Here is a 22,055-nt window from a genome sequence, read left to right as displayed (position 1 = left end):
CTAGTTGTCAAAGGGGTTCAAAAAATCCACGTACATTGACCTTACAACACGTTGCAAGAGATGGGGAGGTAGTTCAAAAGGATGTGTGCATCAGTAAATATTAAAGAACTTTCCATCACAAAATTAATTCAAATTATTATGTCTCCTCATAAAATTTACAAGACAAAACATTAAATTTCTGAAATAGTCTCCATGTATAAATAACAGAATGCAATGTAAAACATAAACAATTTGAGGCATTACATTCTTTTAAAATATATTTACCCTACTGCATAGACATGGCATTAAGGATGCCCATCTGGCAAACTCAAATTTAACTTAATTATTCATGCCTCTACGGACAAGTATTCTCAAACAAATGATAAATTGGTGCTAGTTTAGTTCAAATATTTCCAGTAGACTTCAGTTCCAACATTTACCAGTTAATAGAATAACCAGATAAATATTCAGAATTGTTAATCATCTGCATCTTCGATGAGACAGATGTTTGGAGTTTTAAAGTAAACTTTAGAAGTTCAACTTAATAAGTTTATATTTTAACATGTTATACACAAATCCATGAATATTAGGATTTTGTCAAATAGTATATGCAAGGGGTACCAAACATAAGTCAAATATCGGTGGAGAGAGAGAATATCCCTGTTTAGTACCTTACTCAAGGAAAAGCAAAACAAAACAAGCCTCCAACCAGGTTCCATTGGTCCTGACTCTGGCTCTAGAATTTTCATATAAAATGTAAGCCCATTTCTGAAATTCCGGAGGAAAAACATAATTTCCCTATGTGGCAAAAGTAAGTTTCCAATAAGTTTTATCAAAGACCTTCTCCACATCCAAAGAGATAATAAAAAGAGTTTCTTTTATACTTATTTAATACAGTCAGATCCACAACCAATCTGAAATCATCACACACACACCATTCCTATTTTTATTGAATACCACTTGCTCTAGTTGAACTAAGGCTGTAATAACTTGCTGTAATGTGTCATCCAAAATTGCAGTTCATTCTTTGATAGTCAACATTGATCGAGATAGATTGATAATTAGCACAGATGGTATGATCTCTGTCTGGTTTAGGAATTGATGTAATATAAGCATCACTGAGAGCTGACAAAGGAGAAACTAATTCAAAAATGCACAAATGCTGATAAATTAGAGAGACTGAAGAGGTTGTACAGCACTCAATTGGAACTCCATCTAGACCAGGAAATTCCCCCATTTTCATATTAACTATTGCTTTCATAATATTCCTCAATCCACAAAGCACCATAAAAACTGTCTCTAGGATATTGAGGCAAGTTTGATTAACCTGTGCAGAAAAGGCATTCATATTCTGACTTAATATTGTACTACCTCTTTTCATAAGAAAAGTTGTATCTTCAGGATGAGTAAGTATTGTGCCACTATTGTCTTTAATCATAAAAGACAATTTCAGTGTTTTGAAACAAAAGAAGTTTCAGTGCTTTGGTTGTCTGAGGCAAGATCTTACCAGGCTGTTGACCATTCTTTCAATATAAGTGTCTTAAACAAACTAATGAGAAATTTCCCTATTGTAAAAAATAGTATGCAGCTCATGTTTAACATGCTACAAGGAGAGGCAGCAAACTGACTTATAGGAGTTTTCAACCTACCACTTAAAGCTATTTGTTGCTCTTTCCATTTTTATGAGAAACCTAAGCAATAATTCAGCCTAGGATAAAAGCTTTTCTAGCCTCCCACTCAGTCAGCCTGAGTTTGCTGTACCCTCATTAATTTCAAAATATTCTTGTAGCTCAGCAAGTATCTGATTTTTAAAAGACTCTTCATTTAAGAAAGAACATTAAAGTGCCAAAGATGAGTAAGCCTTGGGTTATGTGTAAATAGCAAGTCCAAGCAAACTGGAACATGTCAGATATCACCAATATTTTAATCTTATAGCCTCTGATTTTGAGTAACAAAGCAGTAGAAACCAACCAGAAACACTTAAGGTAGAGAGAAGATATAAATGTGTAGTTTCTCTTATCTAGATACATTATTCTGCATGAATCAATCAGCCAAATTCTGCCCATATGAGCCTGAATTTGCTTGCCAATAAGGGGCTGATATATCTCTGTTCAGGAAAGGATCCAAGTTCTCAGTAAAATCCCATGTACATGTACTCAGTACCAAGCAGTTTACTAAGACATTCATGAAACTTGACAGGAGAGTCATTATTGGACCTATATACATTAATCAAAGCATTACATTCTTGTAGCATTTTGCAACCAGAATCAAACACCAACCATTGGTTTCAATAATAGTCTGTTGAATTGCAAACAAAAGTCATTAACAGATTAAGATCAGTATCCATTTAAACCTGGTCAAAGCATCTGTTGCACAGGTCTCCCCTACCCAGTCAGTTGATCCTGCATCTGTTGCTATTAGATACATTTCCTGTTGTTTTTTTAAACTCACATCATTCTGTATTCCTTTCAGAAAACACTTTCTTTGGTTTGGATTTGGCACTCCCCTGACATTCCAAAGAGTAATTTAAAACATGTTTTCCTTTTTAGTAAGTTTATGTCATGGCCACACCTATGTGCTTTCCAAGTCTCCGGCACTTTAGCAAATAATTCCTCAAAAGCTAAGACTCTGGGTTGTTAGATAAATGACTAGATTTAAACAGGGTTTAAACAGACTTTATTCCTTTAAAAAAATGAGAAATGCATATTTTCCTGGATAGTGACTGCATTTCTGCCACAGAGCGGAAGGAGTTGTGCTTTGGAGCATGTTTGGCACAAATGACACACCTTTCTGTAAAACCATCATTTCACATTCACTAATCTTTCTGCTGGATGCATTAACTAGGCATATGCAAGGAATCCATCTGGACTGGGAACATATTGGCTTCCCCGGGCTTGGCTCTCCTGACTCCAGTCCACTTTACAGAGGCCCTGAGTCTGGGCTCCTGATGAGTGCACCAAGCATTCACAGAGTGCTTACCAGGAATCAAGCAGCATGCACTGTGCAAACAGTGCACCTTTCCCATGTGCACACTGCCCCTTGTGCCCACAGCAGTGATGAGGCAAGAAAGCTGGTCACGGGAATGGCAGCCGACACGTCCATTTTCAGCACTCCTGTTTTGTACCCTGCATCCGCTCCTGATGGTGACAGTTGCTCCTTGCACAGCTGGGGATCTGTGAGCATGCATGGACTTCCTCTTGACTTGGCTCACTTTGCAGGACCAGGCTGAGCCCAAGACCAAGTCTGTGGATACCGGAGGGGCAGATTCTGAAAGGGTTCCTCCCAACCCTAGGATTAACTATCAATTGGTTTCAAATCCTTGTTTTTTGTATACATTGGTTGTCTATGGACCTATGTCCCTTCCTTTGGATAGTTCCCTAAAAAGATTTGGTGAGTTGGTGTGCCTGATGCATCTCCCTGTGGTGTGGATGAGCCCAACACCACTGCAGACCTGCCCCAAGAAGTCATGGGAACCAAATCAAACGAGAGGGAAGGTAGTGTGGAGGCACCAAGAGTATGAGAGCAGGAAATCAGGAAGACCAACAGAGGTGCAAGGGTAGGGACCCAGCTGTGAAATACTCTTTCAGAGTATACAAGCTGAAGCATCTGAACCCATGGGAACATAGGCTTCTGATGAAGAGGAAGAGGTGGTGAGAATGCGGGACACACAAGTCAGTCAGGGAAGTCTGGTAACACCTGTGTCAGTATTTCAGCTTTTATTCCAAGCTTTATAGGATCTATCCATGATGCTGAATTCCATCCCCAAAATAAGTGTACTACTACTGAGCACCATGGATAGCTCCTATAATGCTCACAAATAAAAGCTGCACACAACGCCTGCTTCCCTTGGGTGTGGAGGAGGACACTATTCCTGATCAGTGTTGAATGCGAGTCCCGAGGGTTTCCATACATGGATAGTGGGGGATGTAATCTTGTCCTTCATTTTAGACAGCCAATCATCTTGCACCGGTCCTGACCTGCTCACTATAATAGAGCCACACTATCCAAATCTATGAATTTAAGTCTTTAGAAATATTTGTTTCTAATTTAAGCAGACACATTGTTGTGTATACTCATCTTTGTTTGCGCCAGTGCTTAGATACCTTAGGAGCACAAGGGTTCCCTCTAGCTCAAACCCCCAACCCACTGCAAACCATACAGTCCACATCTAAGATCCTTCTCCAAGTGCATCCACTGAGGGAGGTTTGAAGGAAAACATTACCAGCCTTCATGCTGGTAACCTTCCTTCTGTGGAATAGCGTCACCAGTAAGATTGTCATCTTGTTGGTGCCAGATTAACACTTTCCTCTATTGTCAGGCATACAACAGCATATACAGGGATTTCCCCTTTTTAAAAAATTATTTTAAATCATTTTATGTTTTACTCGCTGTTTGTGCCTGGAGTCTTTTTCTGAGAAGGTCATTTAAGAATGTTTAATCATTCACATTCATTTCTTCACTGCTCTGGGATAGCTCTGTACACACTAAAGGATGGAGTGAACACGGAAACCTGCATAGGTAGGAGTACCATGTATGGCCACAGGGCCCTGGATAAGGATGAGGGGCATCAGGGGGACCAGTGGAACAAACCTTATATAAATCAGTGTAATATTCAAGCATCCCTATAAATACACACAACACCTGCTTGTATGTTTTCTCAAAAAGAACCCTCTATTCACAAACTACCAGCATTGCTATTCTATCATCTTATGATTTCCAAATAAAAACTCAAATAAACAGGATGTTAGAAAACAGTGGAACACATGGATTAATTAAACAATTTATTTGCATTCAATTAAAAACACATGATAAAATCTGGACAAGTTTTAACTGATTCAGTTAACAAATGCCAGAAGATAAATAGAAATTCAATAATATGAATACTTTTAGATAACATTATGAACCACAAATACTTTCTCAATTGGTGATTCTAGAAGACTGTGTCTTATAAATAATTATTTTAAACTGATAAATAGGAATAATTTATATATTATAAATTATATATTAAATTGAGTTATTCACAGAAAAATACAACTATGCTCTGAAGCTTGGTCTGTATCCCTTCTGCACCTGGGGATTTTGTCTTCTCCTTCTCTTTCGCCTGTTCTCTTCTACATTCACCTGCTGCAAAACTTGAAAAATCTCGGCGGCTGCTTTGCGTTGGATTTTTGAATCATCCATCTATTGCAAATGATAAATACCAATGAATTAAAACATGTATAGGAAAGTATGGAAATGGCACACTCTGTTCTAACATATAGTTATAGAACAAAAAATAGCACGGGGTTTAAAAAATACTAATAGCATTCAAAAGATCCTTAAAAAGCAAGAACGTTGTCTTTTTGCCAGTGAGGTTGTTTCAAACTTAAACACCTGATCCATTCATCAAGGGTAGGCAACTTTTGGCCTAACCAGATAGAAATACTTACAGCATACTAACTAAGGAGCAAGAATCTACTAGTTTACAATAGGATATAGTGCTGAATGAGGTAACATAGATGATACCTCCTTTCTTGTTCTCTCAATACCAGCCCTGTTAAATAAGTTAAAATGAGAAGCCATGTTTTGTCCCCCTTATCCTACCCTGGTTGTAGCTGAGTACAGATTTGAACCCAGATCTCCACTGTCTAACTCCAACACTTCAACCACTAGCCTACTCTCCAAATCTCATCTTCCTGCAGTGCTTTGCTGGCAACAAGGAAAATAATCATCTGAATATTCCTACATTTATCAGATTGAAATCTCATTCTGAAATTGCCTGCTAATACCCAGTCCTGTAGCCAGATGGGCTAGATAAGATAAATTCACTTTCCAGGGTACTGGCAATCATTATTCTGGGAGATGAGATGACGGCCTGGACTAGTTTTGCTTTGGATGCCCACTGCTGCAAGGGACACAATTCATCTTTTTATTATCCTTCTGTATTACCCCAATTCTTTTCCTGCCAACATTTGCCACTTAGCTATTGCCAGAGCAATGCTTCTGTCACAATCTTAGGCAGACCTGGACCTGATCAGCAACTGGATTGAAAACTGCCTAGTAGTTTGCTGAAGGGGTGTACTGGAGCCAGAGTGCCATTTTATTGGCAGCGATGCTAGTTCCATGTTTCCTCTGAGCTTATCTGCTATCTTCCAATAGTCTAGTAGTTCCCAAACTTTTCTATGCCTCACATCTGAACGAATTGTTTGATTTATGGTCATATGTTCTACAAAAGTAATATCACATTTGAAGATGAAGCAGTCAACATTTCTAATTTTTGAAACACATACAGTACTGCGGGTGAACAAATTGAACTCAAAAAAATAAGGTTTTGACTCAATGCATAAAATTCAAATATAAACTGAGCAATTAGGAAAAAAAAGTAAACAGTAAAATCAATCCCAAATGTAAACATACAGTTCAATGACTTCTTTGATCCTGTTTCTCATTCACAGTTTTGTCAAAATGTGGAACTTTCGATCCACAAGCCTGCCTATGGATTCTGACTATTCCTAGATTTTGTCTTGATTGACAAAAGAGAACTGAATCCAAATGCAAACAAAATAATAATAAATTTATCATTGAGATAATTTTTGGCAAAAAGTTTCCAATTTTGGCGAATCATGAGGCAGCTTTCCTCTTTGTCACACCCCTTGAAATGCCATCTCACACCCCCCTGGGGGTGCAGGCACCCAAGAATGGGAAGCCCTGCAGTAGTCCCTGTAATGACGTATTCATCCCTTTTATAAAACAAAGAATTTTGTGGAGACTTGGTCTTGAATGAGCAATTAAGACCCCTTCATTCGTCGAAGGCCTGTTCCTGCTAGAACTGGATTTTCCTTTGGATCAATACAGCAAGTTGCATCTTGGACTCTCCTTGGGGGCATGGCTGGACCACCACAATGAGTGTCCACACTTCAAAACTTGCCTCTACCCCACTGGTGTACTGCTTAAAACTCTTTGAATGAAGGGCAAGATAAAATTGTAATGCTCTTATAAACATCAGCACTGATGCATTCATCCATAGAGTCTATCCTTGGACTGTGAGCTGCTCCTTGCCTTAATCAGACTCGGCCTCACTTCTCCTACTATTCACGCTTGTGTTTCAAACCACTCGGCAACAGCACGTTGTTTATCACGTTGTGATAAAACTTGCATTTCATAGTTTATACTCCGGTAGGAATATCCATGACTCCAGACATTGATTTATTGGTGGGAGAGGTTAATATCTCCAGAATGCAATTCACCAACAAGAATAATTCTTAATATAGAATCATTTTTTTTCCATTGCCACTGAACTGAGTTGTTTTTTCCATTAAGGTTTGTATCAAAATTTATTTCCTGGTTGGTCACTGCCAGTTTACACCACTTCAGTGTATAACCCCCACAGCCCATTCCTTCACAGGCATCATCTCAGCCACATCACACACACCTTCTAATCCTTATATGAAATAACATAAATCAAAAGAAAGAATTTACTATTACCGAAACTTTTGACAATTTAATTAGATCTTTGGCTTGCTCCAGGTATTCACTGTATTTCCTTTCATAGTCTTTTAGGGCTTCTTTTAAGTCCCGGATGTGTTCTGAGGACTGTGATTTGCTTATATTGCTCAGCATTGTGTGGTACATGGAAATAATCTGGGCTAATAAGATTTTTCTTTCTTTGGTCTGCAAGAAAACCAACAACAACAAAAAAGAAGAATGGATTAGTGACATTCTCCTGATAACGGCAAATTGGGAATTTCAAGCTGAGGGCTTCCAGCTTCTCTGGGGAGTTCTCAGACCATCACATGGCCATTGGTGGCATTAGGGTTGCTATATCTTGAGGTAGCCATTTGGCAAAAGCCAAGCAATGCCTGCTACCTGTTCTGAAACCGAAATGGGATTTTGTGAATTTCTCTTGATATGTTACTAGAATTATGTCAGTAAAAATAATAAGATGGCCACCTTTCAGATTGAATTAAGTTGTCTCAATTAGAAAGAGAATGTGGGCATGATACCACTTTGCAAGAAACGTCTGTCATTTCCTTGAATGACCAACTGCTATTTGGCGATGGACATTTCATTTTGGCAGAAGAAAGTTGCATAAAGAACAAACAAATAGATTGAGAAACTTACCTGTGACCACCGGCTGCTCATCAGTTTATCTATAAAAACTGGTTCACCCCTGGCAACATCAGAATGACTGGTATTCTGTAATACAAAATACAAATGTCTCAACTCACGGTAAAATATAGTTCAGTCTCAGCAATGAAAATTCTAGATCAAGCAGTTTGATCCTCAATCAGATCTAAACCTGCAATATTTTCCCTTAGGCTAAAACCATGCAGCCTGTTTCACTTCAAAGCAGTGCTAACCTTATAGTGCTATTGTCCATTTAGGCAGGAACTACGTTCTGTCGACTTAGAGAAAACATACATATTCTCCACTATCTTTCATTTCCATCCTAAGGAACAAACAATATATCTTCATCAAAAATATTAGTGAAGCAAATACCGATGTACAATTTTGCCTGGGAATATTATCTACTTTTACCAATATTCCAGATGTTATGGAATTCATCAAACTAACAAGCTTCAATTCACTGCAAATGGACACCAGCAACATCCTTATCTGTGTTATTTCCAACCTATCTCTTCTATGTGTGGTCCTGAATTCCATTTAGGAAGTGAGATACTTGAACACTGCATGTGCATTCTGGTCAATGTTGTTCTTTCATTTGGTTTAGAGCGATTAGAAACTCAAAATAATAACACTCAACAATGGACATGCATTGGTTCTGGACTGGGCAGGAAACATACATCTTGAAGAATTATGCTGAGCTATAAAAACACATTGACAAATTGCTCTAGCAATCATGTTTCAGCTAAGGCTGCACCTCTAAGTTGCCTACACAAGTTCTCCTTAAAATACTATCAGTGGCATTATCAGTTGAAGGAGAAAACTGCTTGAATTTGACTGATAACTCAGCTTACTGAGGAAGCTCATGTGGCATTCTTGGAACATTCAGTGGTCTGCATGGGCAAGGATATCCCACCTATTGTCTCTGCAAATACCCCCTCAAATATTAAAGATGAGTGCAGGAATCACTGTCAACAACAACACTCTTTCACTAATACCCAAACGACCATTGTTGTGATTTCTAAAGCTGCTTGAAGCACAGATATAAATCTGTAAGAAATGACCCTGTCACAGTATAACACATAAGAAAGTTGCACCCAGTGTTAGTCTTTCTTACTTACAGTAGACCCATTTAAATGAATGACATTTAACACCGGCTACAACTGAGAGACATCTACGACTATGATTCCAAAATAAGGATTTCCTTGACCCATGCCACTGAAAGCAAACTTTCCATACACAAAAAATAAAATTCCATGCAGAATTTAGTAATATTGAACTTGTCACTGTGAAAGGACTTCAAGGAGAACAGGAATGTGACAAAGTAGCCACCAAGCTGCAATGGTGTAGGGCTAGTCATGGAAACAATAACAAAGGTGCCGGTTCAATGTGTACAACATTCAGATAGTTCTGGTGGCCAGCAAGTGACCAGCTCTGCCTAACATCCTACACCTGTAAACACTAATAATAAACAAAATCATTCATAGATCTGTTTTTTCCCCATCTAATCACATCATATGTATGTGAACAAGTATTGTTACATGTCTGACTAATAGGTAAAATTGTCTTGTGTAATATGAGGATTCCACAAGTTCTTAGGCTTTTGTGGCAATGGACAATAGAACTGACCTCTGTGCAATCCGGCCCAAATTCACTAAGCTATATACAATAAAATGGTTGCAAAATGAAAAGCAAGTATATACATCATGACACGTTGCATCATAAACTCTCTTAAGGCTGTCTGCCCGAGAAGTAGCCACATCCTTGGGTATGGCAGAGTACAGGCAAATGGAGAAAAGAAGAAAGTCAGAATATTATCTGAAGATATACTTACGAAGTCAATCTCCAACTTTTCTATAGCTCTTTGTATATGTTCAAAAGTTGAACTGGAGATGTGCTGTCCATCAGAACAACTGATAGTCAAAAAGACGAATAGACAAATCTGCCAAACCATTGCTCTCGTCTTAGGTAGAAATGCCGCTTCCCGGTAGATTGGAACAGCAGACTTGCAGACCTAACTTGGTTGTCTGTTGCACTTGCAAGTTTGATCTTAGCCTCTCTGAGCGGGGATATTTATACCTGCAGGATGGGTACGTTTTTTTAACTAATCAGAATGGGGCAATTTTCACACATTTCAGAAGATGGTGTTGAGATAACAGATGTGTCGGGTTTTTATTAATAGGCTTGGTTTGTGAGGTTTCAACCTTTAAAGTTTCCTTTAAGCATTGGCTCTCCTTGTAATGACTACTCTTGCTACATGTCCAGCTTTCGTCTCTTCTGGGATCCCTCGAAAGTGTGCCCACATCAAGTGGGGAGAAAGAAATTTCCATGTCAGCTCAGTCCTGCCCATTTTAAAGGAAACCCCTTGCGCAGTACCCTGAAACTACTTTAGCACTTCTCAGTGGGGAATAAACAAGACAGGAAGTGTGTGAAGCAGCCACATTAAGCAGCAGGTTTTACTTCCCATGAAAATCTGATGAGATATTCACCATGTAGTCTTTAGTATCCTCTGACTTTCTTTCAACCTGAAGGCCAAGGCCTATTTCCAAGGAGCTTCCAGTGGAGGCATTTTAGTGGCAGTCTAGGCCAAAGGGAAAATGTGTGGATCCCAAAATGCTAGCACATTTTAGCCCAAAGCTCTTATTATTATTTCATGGCATTTCTATCCCATCCTTTTTCCTCCTGTGAAGAATCCAAGGAAACTTATCTATTTCTCCTCCACTCCATCTTTATCCTCACAACCTCAATACTGTGAGGTGGGCCAGGATGAGAGGGAGTAACTGGCCCAAAGTTACCCGGTGAGCTTCATGGCCAAATGGGGACTAGAACCGGGATTTCCCACATCTCAGGCCAGCACCCCAAGCACAACATCATGCTGGCTCCCAATAAATAACTGGCTTAGTTATTGCCAAGAACTAACCCTTAGAAGAATTATCACAACTTTTTGAAATGGGGAAAATCTGTACAAAAGCCAAGAAACCACAAAATGATTTTTTGTGGGGAGGAAGAAAATGGCAGGACAAAGGGAAAGGCGTCGAGGTCATCTATCTAATCCCAGAGGCCAGACTGGGACATGAGTTCTACACTGCTGCTCTAGATGGGTACTCAAAAGAAAGACCCCCCTGTACCCTGTGGTCCTTACTCTCAGGAAAGTGTATCTAAGATCACAGCCTGAAATGTATTAGTATTCTATAATTCACTGTCAATGAAGTGCTTGTGAGATTTTCTGTGTCACTTTTCTTGAGTAAGTGGCATCATTTGCTCCTTGCCTTTGGCCACAAAATATCTCAAGTCATCAGGACAATGGCTACTAAGGTACAGTTGCTAAAAATGCAACGGCTAAGATATCCACATATGCATTTGCTTTCTATGCATTTATCTTCTATCTACTCATATCACTAGATCATTGTCATTTAGTGACCATTCAGTAACTTCAGAACATCTTCCTGCTATGCTTTTTTCAATGGATTATCAAACACCTATGATATTTTCCTATAAAATGCAGCATGGCTAAAGTGCTGAACTGTTTTCCATTCCCGTAATTCCATTTTCAAGCCATCTCATTCACCCTTCTTACTTTCCCAACATTTTCTCTTGAAATCTATCATTTCTAAAATGTATCTCAGGTAGGAATGTATGAGTTTTGTTTGGCAGATTTATTTATTATGTATTTAGTACATTTCTATCCCAGTTATTTTCATTCCAGAATCTCAAAGTGGTTTGCATAGTTCTCTTCCCCACAATTGTATCCTCACAACAGCAACTCCGTGATGTAGGTTGGGCTGAGAGTCTGTGACAGGCCCAAAGTCACCCAGTTGGCTCCATGGCTGAGTGGGGACTAGAACCCAGATCCTCTGAGTCCCAGTCCCATGCTCTTAACCACTACACCACACTGGCTCTCTTGCCAGGGGTTTCACTCCATCACCCACTCTTCAGTGCAATCGGGTGTTTTTAAACCAAAATTTCAATCTACTCATGCCAATTCACATTAGTGCGAGTGTGCATTACTGTAATGTGAATTACTGCAAATCCCATCCCTACCCCAAAACTGATCCACAGGTTTATGCATGCAAATTGGAAAAAAGGGTCCACTGGGGAATCCACAGGTCAGATTTATAGAAATCCAAACTCATTAACATCCATTGCAGATTTCTCCATCATCCTTCTTCCCTCAACAAATTTCTAAGAAATTCCATTAGGATGGATGAAGCTGAATGGGTTTAAGAGAACGGGAGGTGCGATGTTAGAAAAATGTGGATATTCACTTTTTCCCCACTGTTGTCCCTGCATGAATAAATTTTGGAGGTGTCTATTAGGTTACTACAAACCAGTTTAACATTCATGATTTCCTTTTAGTTGCACTTTGGGGATAATGAAGATGATTTATATATATTGGCTGTCTAAGTGCAGCATTTTGTAGAAGGAAGAAAGGAGGCTGAAGTGCCTCCTTTGGGTTGTACCTTGACGGCATCAGTCTCCTCCCCTCCCCAACTCCCAGGGCACCCACTAAACTCCTTCTCTGAGGTTGTCCTTGTGCCGCAGCCAGCAGTTCTCTTTGTGTGTGTGGATCCTCAGTGACAAGGTCAGAGCAAGATCCTGATCTTGTAGGCAGAATTTTTAAAATGCTATGGCTGTCTAGGTGTCCCTCTAGAACCCATAGGATTTCATTGCCCATCCATCATGTTCTAATCAGCCCTTTGTCTGCCCACCTTTATTGACCATTGAGAGTACGAGTTCTCTTGCAGAAATTGCGTATTTCCTTTCGAGTGACAGCACTAATTTTGTAGTATAGCAGCAATATGGACAGAGCTGGGAAAAATTGCAGTGGTGACACAAAGATCCAAGCTGAGTTACATCTTGTTACTTTTGTAAATTATATTGATACAATGGGGAGCGCAATCAATGGAATGCGCTCCCCAGACAGGTCCGCCTGGTGCCATCGCTATTTGTTTTTTGGCGCCAGGCGAAGACCTTTTTATTTAAGCGTCATTTTAATTGTTAATAGTATTTGCTTATTTTATCTGGCCAGGGCAACTTATTTTATATTGTTACTTATTTTATATTGTTACTTATTTTTATTGTTATTTTTTGTATTTTAACTTTATGTTGTGAGCCGCCCCGAGGCTTCGGCGAATGGGGTGGCATAGAAATGTTTTAATAAATAAATAAATAAATAAATACTGAGTTGTTTGAAATCATATATACATTTCTTTCTTGATGAGCCATGGTAGTTACACAGGTCTGAAAATGGATTATACTAAGATTTGCATTTCTTGTGCAAATTTGCAGTGTCCTTACCACAAGCCATAATGGCAGCTCTGAAAAAAGGATTGCCTGTCTCCAGCTCTCTCAGTGGTGACTAAGCTCATGAGATCCTTGCTTCTACAAGTTGTGTAAAACTCTGCAAGGAACAGCCCCTCACAGGAGGTCCCAAGGTCAATTCTCAGCATCTGTAGGCCTGGCTTTGTGGCCAGTTGGGAAACAAGCAAAAAGAACTCTGCATCAATATAATAGTGAATATTTCAAGGTTCTCTTGTCAATCCCTGCTTAACATGGTGTATGTCAGGCACCAAGTATATATGCCGTGTTTTAAGCAGGGCAAGAAATGCATTATCAATATTCCTGTACAAGAAATTTGTTTCATCACAGCCCGAAAAGAGAGCTGCAGGGGGTCCCAAAATACTTTATGTCAAAAGTTTTACTTGCAGGTTTCTTAAAATCATTGCAATAGAGAGTGGCCCTGGAATCTATTGTTCAGTGGATAGCCTTCAATTTCTATTTCAGGATATGCAGCCCCTTAGAGCATCTCTAAATTGGAATTCAGACTTTGCTCTGAAAGAGGCTTAACACCCTGTTATGCAGGAATATAAAGCTGGTTTGCATACTTTTGCAGAAATCAATGTTGGATGCATGACATGTATGGCATCTGTATAAAGTCATAATAGATGGTGGTGGTATTTTAAATACCATTTTAAAAAGCAGCCAAAATTATCTGAAGAGGCAACAAAGAATCTTTCTTGCCTCACCTCTTTGAAGTGGAAATAGTTTTCCATGCATGTTTGCAGGAAAGCTTTTGCTTGGACTTTCCTCATACAGATTGCCATTTACTGCTATACTGACTAAGCAAACCAGTTTTTTATCCACAGAACTCAGGTGCAAACTGAGACTTATCACCTAGACTAGATGAAAAAAACCCACTTTTGCTTAATCAACAACTTTGACAGTAGTTGAAACCATGTCTGCTAATGACTTTTACGAAGAATTTCCAGCTCACTTTTGAATGTTAACTGCACATTAGACAATCAGCAACTTTTCTTGAGGTTTTTGACAGTCACCTATGTTGCAACATGAGCTTTTGTGGTGGCGGGTCATAAGCTGATTTTGTCTCAGTTCACACAGGGCAAAAGAAGCATTCACACTTTCAGTTCTGCCTGTTTGCAGGGAGCTATACAAACCACATAACCTGCACTGGATATGTATAATGGGACCAATCAGAGACACTTGCCACAGGAAGTTCTGAGACAAACCTGCAGCTTCCAAATGGGCAAGTTTGTCCATTTGGTTGCCATCTTCACTGAAATAAATGAGAAAAACCTCAGAGGGGGAGGAGGGTGCACTGTAGTCAGAAAAAAATACTACAGACATATTGGGGCTTCTGTCAACTGAGGCATTCCATTTTCAAAAGAATAGCCCTGTCCATCTCCCATGTCAACAACACTAAGGACTTGACTATGTGAGGCATTTATCGTACACGCTTGTGATCCTGCACATGCAGAAACTTGCGGGGCCTTCACACAATGTCATCCTCTTCAGTGCCTCTCCTGAGTTTTCCAGCCATTTCTGTGATTGTTTTAGAGTGAGAAAGAGCGGATATTTTCCTAGATAAAGAGTGGCGCCATTGTTCACTACAGAAACCTATAGTACTTTTGCAAGTCTGTTCTAAACCACAGCACTGCCTTGTGTTGTGCAATGGAACATATAGGAACATATAAAAGGTGGAGAGAGGGGAAAAAACCCAGAAAAATGGTGTAAAGGACGCGCTAATCCTCCCACAAAGAAAACGGAAGACGCCTCGGTAAAGCAGTGTGTGATATAACCCATGTGGAGAAGCCCCAAAGTCTGTGGAATTTACAGGTGGGGAAAAAGTAAACTGATTGCCAGCAGGGCTGCCCCAAGATGTTTTGCTGCCTGAAGCAGAGCAGCCAACAGCATGTTCCCCAAACCAAGGCATATTGCACCCAGTGCCGATCAAGATCCTTTGACACCTGAGCTAAGATATCTAACAAATGGCACTCTTTCTTTTATGGCAACCAGACTTTGTTGCCTGAAGTGGCCACTTCACTCAACCTTGTGATGAGTTTAGCCTACTTAATCTCGTAGATTGCATTTATTTAATATAGTTTGTCCCACTATTCATCGAATCAGATTTCAGGGTGCTGTTGAACATATACGAAGTACGCCATGGAGGTTGTGGATGAGGATTTTAGCATTCAAAGTCTCTGTCAAGCTTCCCATAGCCCAAGGCAGGTTCTGCACCCTCCAGAAGTTTGGGACTACAGCCTTCATAATCTATGGTCATTGGCTGTGCTCGCTGAGGTTGATGGATTATAATCCAAAACATCTAGGAAGCACTAGGCTACCATCCTTGACTTTAACCAGTCTCAAGCTAGACTTTTCTCAGGGGCTTTTTTGAGAGCTCCTCTTTGATTTCCAGCTCTTGGTTGAAGCTATAGTTATCATTCCTTTTAGCGCATTTGGAATCTGCGGTTGGAAGAATTCATTCTGCCAACTCATATGTAAAGTGTACTTCCTTCCATAGCGTGAACAACCATCCCCTTTCTTTCCTACTGACGTACCACACCGGGATTTCTGATAGACAAAAGGGTTTCCTCTTTGTTAACAAGGCTTGTTACAAATGAAAATGTACATAATTTACCACCTTTATTTGCGGTTTCTTATATGACACTTCTGTCTCACCTGGAAATCGTTACTAACTCATTCCCTACAACCTTAAGCAAAAAGAGTGGAGGTTTCATGACAGCAGATGTTTCATCAAGAACTGACAGTTTCCTAGACTGACAGAGAAGGACAGAGCATTTTCCCTTACTTTTCTGGGGTAAGGAAATGAGGAAATAACTGATAGCATTGTGAGAATATACACACACACACACACAAAGCAAGATGTCATTTTCAGCTGTGACAGTCAAGGCTTTTCAAAATGGAAAGGGAAAGAAAGAGAAGATGCTTTCGGTATTCACACATCTCTTCTTCTGTAGTCAGTAACGGAAATCCCATGTGAACTTACTTTCCTTCATTACATTTCTGTGTCTTGTTTAGCGAGTAAAACACTTACTCATCAGACAACAGTACCGCTTACATCATGACAGGCCACACACACACACACACACACACACACACAACCCTTTTTCCTTTGACATCATCAAAAAAAAATTACTGAAAAGTGAGAGAAGAATCCTGACCTCAATGGATCATCTGAGGAATAGCCCCTGTTTTACCATATTTTTTAAAGCCTTGAAATCACATCATAACAATTCTGAACTGTGGTGATACTGAGTGATTGTTTGGAATAAAGAAAAGTTGCTGATGAAAGCTTATACTTTAATGTTACTTAAACAGCAAGCTTTAGTTTTTTGCATGTACAGTAGATACCTGTTGCTTAGGTGCTTATCTATACTCTGCATAACTTTTCCCATCTCTCTTCCATAATGGAACTCAAAGCAACATGAATGGGTTTGTCAAGCAGTTTCCCATTCAGGGACTGAGCCAACCAAAACCAGCCTAGCTTTTGCAAGTTGGCGGCTTCACATGTGCTTAACCTGATTAGCTTGAGTTTAGACTCTTTGTGGATGCAGTGAGGCAGTTGTAAGCTTTAAGGGCAGAATCCAGTGGAGTGGTTACGCCACCTCCCAATTCCCTGGGGCCTGGCTAATTTCCCTCCACACATGGCAAACTGAAAGAGTGCATGTTTTCAGAGGCGACTGGAAATGAACAAAAACACTAATTTCTGCAACTGGGCAGGTCCCTAGAGTGTGCAAAAGGATGTTCCACTGATCTGTCTCTGTAGAGAAATGAGTCCTTCTCCCCAGTTGGGAGATTCCTTTAGGAAATACTAAATGCATTGCTCAGGTGATGGGTCTACCTTACATAACAGAATTGGTGGGACCTACCTCTTGCACAACAGCATCTTTGGAGCACTAGAGAATTGATGGAGATATTAGCCCATTGGATACTGCCCAATGATCCATAAAAATTGAAGGATACAATTCTTACAAGACTTATGGAAAGCTTTAATTGTTAAAGCTCAGTTGCATATCTTGTGGGTTGGAGGCTGAACTGATTCCATGGAAGGTAATCAAATTATAGTTCAGATCCATCCCTTCTGTCATATAGAGCACATACAGGAAGGGGCCACTGTATACAACCCCTTCCTCTGTTTTCTTCTTTCCAATGCACATATGAATGCTCTAATATTTTAAGACAGGATGTGAGAGATCTGGGCTGTGGGCAGCAGCAGAGAAGGGCAGAACGCCGGGTCCAGGGCACAAGCTCCAGCTGAGTCCAGTGCTTACTGTGGGCCAGAGGCGAGGGGCAATCCAGCAGGCCCAGGCAAAGGCATGGGGAAGAGCAGTCCGATTTTGCACGCACACAGAGAGAGTCAGAGCACAGTTCCAGGGTCAGTTTTCCAGAGAGACATTGCTGCAAGGGTTGTAGCAGGCTGGAGCAAGGCAAGGTCTACTCGGGGGAAAGATGGAAAGAGCAGAAAAGGGCACAGACTGGAGCGAGGCAGGAACAAAACTGGAACAAGTCGACTGAAGCAGGGCTTGAACAAGGCAGGGACAAACTGGAGCAAGGCAGAGCGATGCAGGAACGAACAAACGAGCGAGGCATAGTGATGCAAGGGCCAGAGCCAAGGGGTCCCCAGGACAACTTGTGTTGCCATGGCAAGGAGCAGCAGGGCAGGGAAGCCTTTTCTGCTGGTCTTCAGGGCCTCCAGCTGCACTGCTTAATTGCTCCAGAGGCATTTCCTGCAAGTGCCCACAAAGGTGTTCCTGGTTCTGTGAGCACGTGCAGGGCCACTCAGGCCTAATCATGCCAAAGCATGCCGTGCCTTTCTTGCTGGCTTATTCTTCCTGGTACTGCCAGGGTTTCAGAGGAGTCAGAAGAAGACAATCCATGGAAGAGGCTACAGGTTAAGGAGCTGACCCTGCTGGAATGGTCTCATCCCCAGCTCTAGCCCATGACAATGGCTCCCCCAGGCCCCTACAAGCCAAGGTGACAGTGTATCTGGATAAAAGACTGGAACTGGAGGAGGTGCCCATCTGGCAGCATGAAGTCCATTATCCCTGACCCCTTATTTGTGAGGAAGAAATCCAGCGTTCCATAGGAACTGGATCAGGCCCTTATGACAGGCCAGGAAAATAGCTCAGGGTTAGGTTTAGGCTTAGGATTAGGATTATAACTCAGGGTTCTATCATCAGGAAGAGGAAGGGCAAATTGGCAATTGCTGGTAAGTGTGTGTGTGTGTATTGCATAATATTCCATGAGTAGCAACAACAACTAACTCTGCACACACTAAACCAAATGACAATAAGCCTAAAGCACTGTTCATTACAGATGCAGTACAGTATTAGGGCAGTGAGTTTAGCTTTCATAGTTGAATACACTTGCAGAGATCTTTACAGATCCTCACATTCAAATATGTGAAGGGTTTACCTGCTGTCTGGGCATGCCGGGAGATGGGGAGGACTCTGGTGCGCACCCACACTGTTGCCCGACACACAAAGGGAGCCAACTGGCAGCTTCCCTCCATGCCATGCCCCTCCACACATCCACACACTTTCCATAGGTTGCAGTCCAGTGCCCTGAAGCATTGCTGGGCCAGCCACCTCTACTATCAAGCTGCTCACTAGAAACATAACCAGTGCTGGTAGCAGTTTTCTAGTTTTGCTGTGCTCCCAGTTGGACAGCTCCCCTGCCACCCTGAATCTCCTGACCTTTGGCTCATTAGACAGCTCCTAGTGGGGCAGGATTTAAGCCAGACACGGGGGGGGGGGGGGGGGGGGGGGGCAGGAATGGGAGACATTCAAGTCCTCTCATGGCCAATGCCAAGTCCCCTCATTCAAGTCCTCCCATGGCCAATGCCAAGTCCCCTCATTCAAGTCCTCCCATGGCCAATGCCACAGGATATGCCAGTTCATAAAGAAAGGCGGGCCATGCTGAGGGAGGCAAGCATGCAGCCCTGGAGTCTCCCCTGGAGAAGGAACGTCTTCTTCAGATAGGGTTGCCAAGCAGCAGAGAAGGGGTTTCATACAGAGCTGTGCACAGACGGATCAAAATTCTCCTGATGGGATGGGAGGGGGCACTAGCATTGGATTTCACCAGGGAAAGGAGAAATTCTCCAAAAGTTTCCTCCAGGTTGAGGCTCACAAGTAGCAGTGGCCATAGCAGAGTTTCTATCCTCAGAAAGTTGTTTGTTTGCTTTCTCTGCATGTAACAGAAGGAGCGCTTACATCCATATATGCCCGCCCACCCCTTGAGATCAGTGGGAGAGGCCCTTCTCTGGGAACCCTCCGTGAAAGAAATTAGGAAGGTAGGTAGCCGGAGGAGGGCTTTCTCTGCGGTGGCGCCCAGTCTATGGAATGCGCTCCCCAGAGAGGTCCGCCTGGCGCCGTCGTTATTTGTTTTTCGGCGCCAGGCGAAGAACTTTTTATTTAAGCATCATTTTAATTGTTAATATTATTTGCTTATTTTATTTGGCCAGGGCGACTTATTTTATATTGTTATTTCTTGTATTTTAAGTTTATGTTGTGAGCTGCCCCGAGGCTTCGGCGAATGGGGCGGCATAGAAATGTTTTAATAAAATAATAAAACAAAATAAAATAACAGCAGCAGCTCTGTTGTTTGCCTGGCTGCCAATTTGTATCTTCCACAATGTTCCAAACCTAGCATAATTCCAGACATTTGCTTGACAGAGTAGGGGACAGTTCCAGACACCAGAAAAAGTGGTCTACAATTTTTCAGAGAAAATTGTGCAAAATGGCCTTCTTTTGCTAAGGGAAGGAGAAAACAAAAATTCTCACGAGTTTCTTCAGGGGTGAAAAAATCTTCTTACAAATTTTGACTCAGCTTTGGTTTCACCAGGTGTTGCTTTTACTGTGTCTGAACAAACAATGTCTCTGCAATTCCTTTAAGAGGGGTAAAGTAGGCCACTTCCGGGCCTTTCCTGATCTCACTGGTTGTTTCTTTCACTGTTTTACCCTCTCCCTGAGCCTTCCTCTTGCTTGGGTTTCACCTGAAATAGAACATGTTATTCTGTTTGTTTGCACAACTGCCTGAGTCTTCATTCTGAAAATCATGTTTATAAGTGCTGAATGACATAAGTATCTATCTTCCCCTGGACCTGCGTAGAAACAAGAATAGGCTGTAGTATCAGAATCATTCTTAGGTTCCTACTGAGTCAGCAGCAGCCAAAACTGAAAGTTTGCAGAAACAAATGATGCAGTTTAGGGTAAGAGTGCTGGACTGGGGACTTGGGGAATCCATTCTCTAGTCCCCAGTTGACCAGGAAGGTCACTGAGTGACTCAGTCTAACTCACCTCACAGGGTGGTGATTGTCATGAAGATAAAAAATGGAGTTGAGAACTATGTAAGCTGCCTTGAGTTCCCCACAAGAGGAGAAAAAGTGGGACATAAATGCAATATGACCGCCATCATCATCTCTTGCAACTTTGCAAAGAACTGGAGAAACTGGGAGCAGGAGGTTCAGAGCTACTTAAAAGGCAGCCAGGACAATTCTCATCCTGAAGGCGTTATTGTCACAGCTGCCACAAGCTGCCCTGCTGCCAAGATGGGGGACTCTCTGCATGTCACTGCCGCTTCGCAGGCCAACCATTGCTGAAGCTCTGCCTCCCTGCCCCTGCATCTCCACAGGTGGCCATCCCAGAAGCCCCTAAAGAACCCTCCGGACCCAGGCATTTGGGTCTCAAGAACTATGCCAGGCCCTACCACCTGTCTCTTAGACACTTGCCCCCCTTGGCTACTTAAAGAAGCCAGCTACAGGATTGGTCCCTGTATCAGGGAGGTTGGCAACGCCTCACTGAGGGAGGGCCGGGTCCCTATCCCCTTGAAGGAGGTGGTGATCCTGCCTATCCTGAAGAGGGCATCCCTGGACCCAGAGTTGGCCATCAATTTTAGACCGGTGGCCAACATCCCATTCCTGGGCAAGGTGTTAGAGCAGGTGGTGGTGGGACAACTCCAGGCACTCTTGGATGAAACGGATTATCTGGACCCATTTCAGTCTGGTTTCAGACCTGGTTATGGCACTGCATCTGCCTTGGTCGCCCTGTATGATGACCTGTGCAGGGAGAGGGACAGGGGGAGTGCATCCCTCTTGATTCTCCTGGACCTCTCAGCGGCTTTCGATACCATCGATCATGGTATCTTTCTAGATAGGCTGGCCGGGTTAGGAGTAGGAGGCTCTGCTTGGCAGTAGTTCCACTCCTACCTGGCTGGCCGACTCCAGAAGGTGCTGCTGGGGGACTATAGCTCTGCGCCGTGGCAGTTGTGTCATGGGGTTCCGCAGGGCTCTATTTTGTCCCCCATGCTTTTCAACATCCACATGAAACTGCTGGGAGAGGTCATTAGGAGGTTTGGGCTGCGGTGTCACCAGTATGCTGATGGCACCCAGCTCTTCCTCTCATTTACATCTACTCCAGGTGAGGCGGTGGCTTTGCTGAACCAGTGCCTCGCCAAGGTAATGGGCTGGATGAGGGCCAATAAACTGAGCCTCAGTTCAGATAAGACGGAAGTCCTGTTGGTGGGTGGATCGCAGTTTCAGGTGACTTTGACCTTGTCCTGGACAGGGTAGCACTCCCTCTAAAGGACAGTGTCCGCAGCTTGGGAGTGCTCCTTGACCCAGAGCTGTCACTGGAATCCCAGGTGGCGGCGGTGGC

At 41.9% G+C, this 22,055-nt stretch overlaps 1 protein-coding gene across 1 annotated transcript; it reads right to left on the bottom strand.

Moving 5' to 3' along the window:
- Positions 1-5,013: 5,013 nt before the first annotated feature.
- Positions 5,014-10,036, bottom strand: LOC123033301 (interferon gamma-like). The gene is made up of 4 exons (XM_044449862.1): positions 9,917-10,036; positions 8,080-8,154; positions 7,444-7,629; positions 5,014-5,160 (listed from the first exon to the last, which is right to left on the bottom strand). Exons 1-4 carry the CDS (start codon positions 10,034-10,036, stop codon positions 5,014-5,016), a joined length of 528 nt encoding a protein of 175 aa, XP_044305797.1.
- Positions 10,037-22,055: the final 12,019 nt, after the last annotated feature.

This window comes from Varanus komodoensis, unplaced genomic scaffold (genome assembly GCF_004798865.1).
Source record: "Varanus komodoensis strain SLA01 unplaced genomic scaffold, ASM479886v1 scaffold61, whole genome shotgun sequence".
NCBI classification, from domain to species: Eukaryota; Metazoa; Chordata; class Lepidosauria; order Squamata; family Varanidae; genus Varanus; species Varanus komodoensis.
This window is presented reverse-complemented; position numbering and strand designations above follow the sequence as displayed.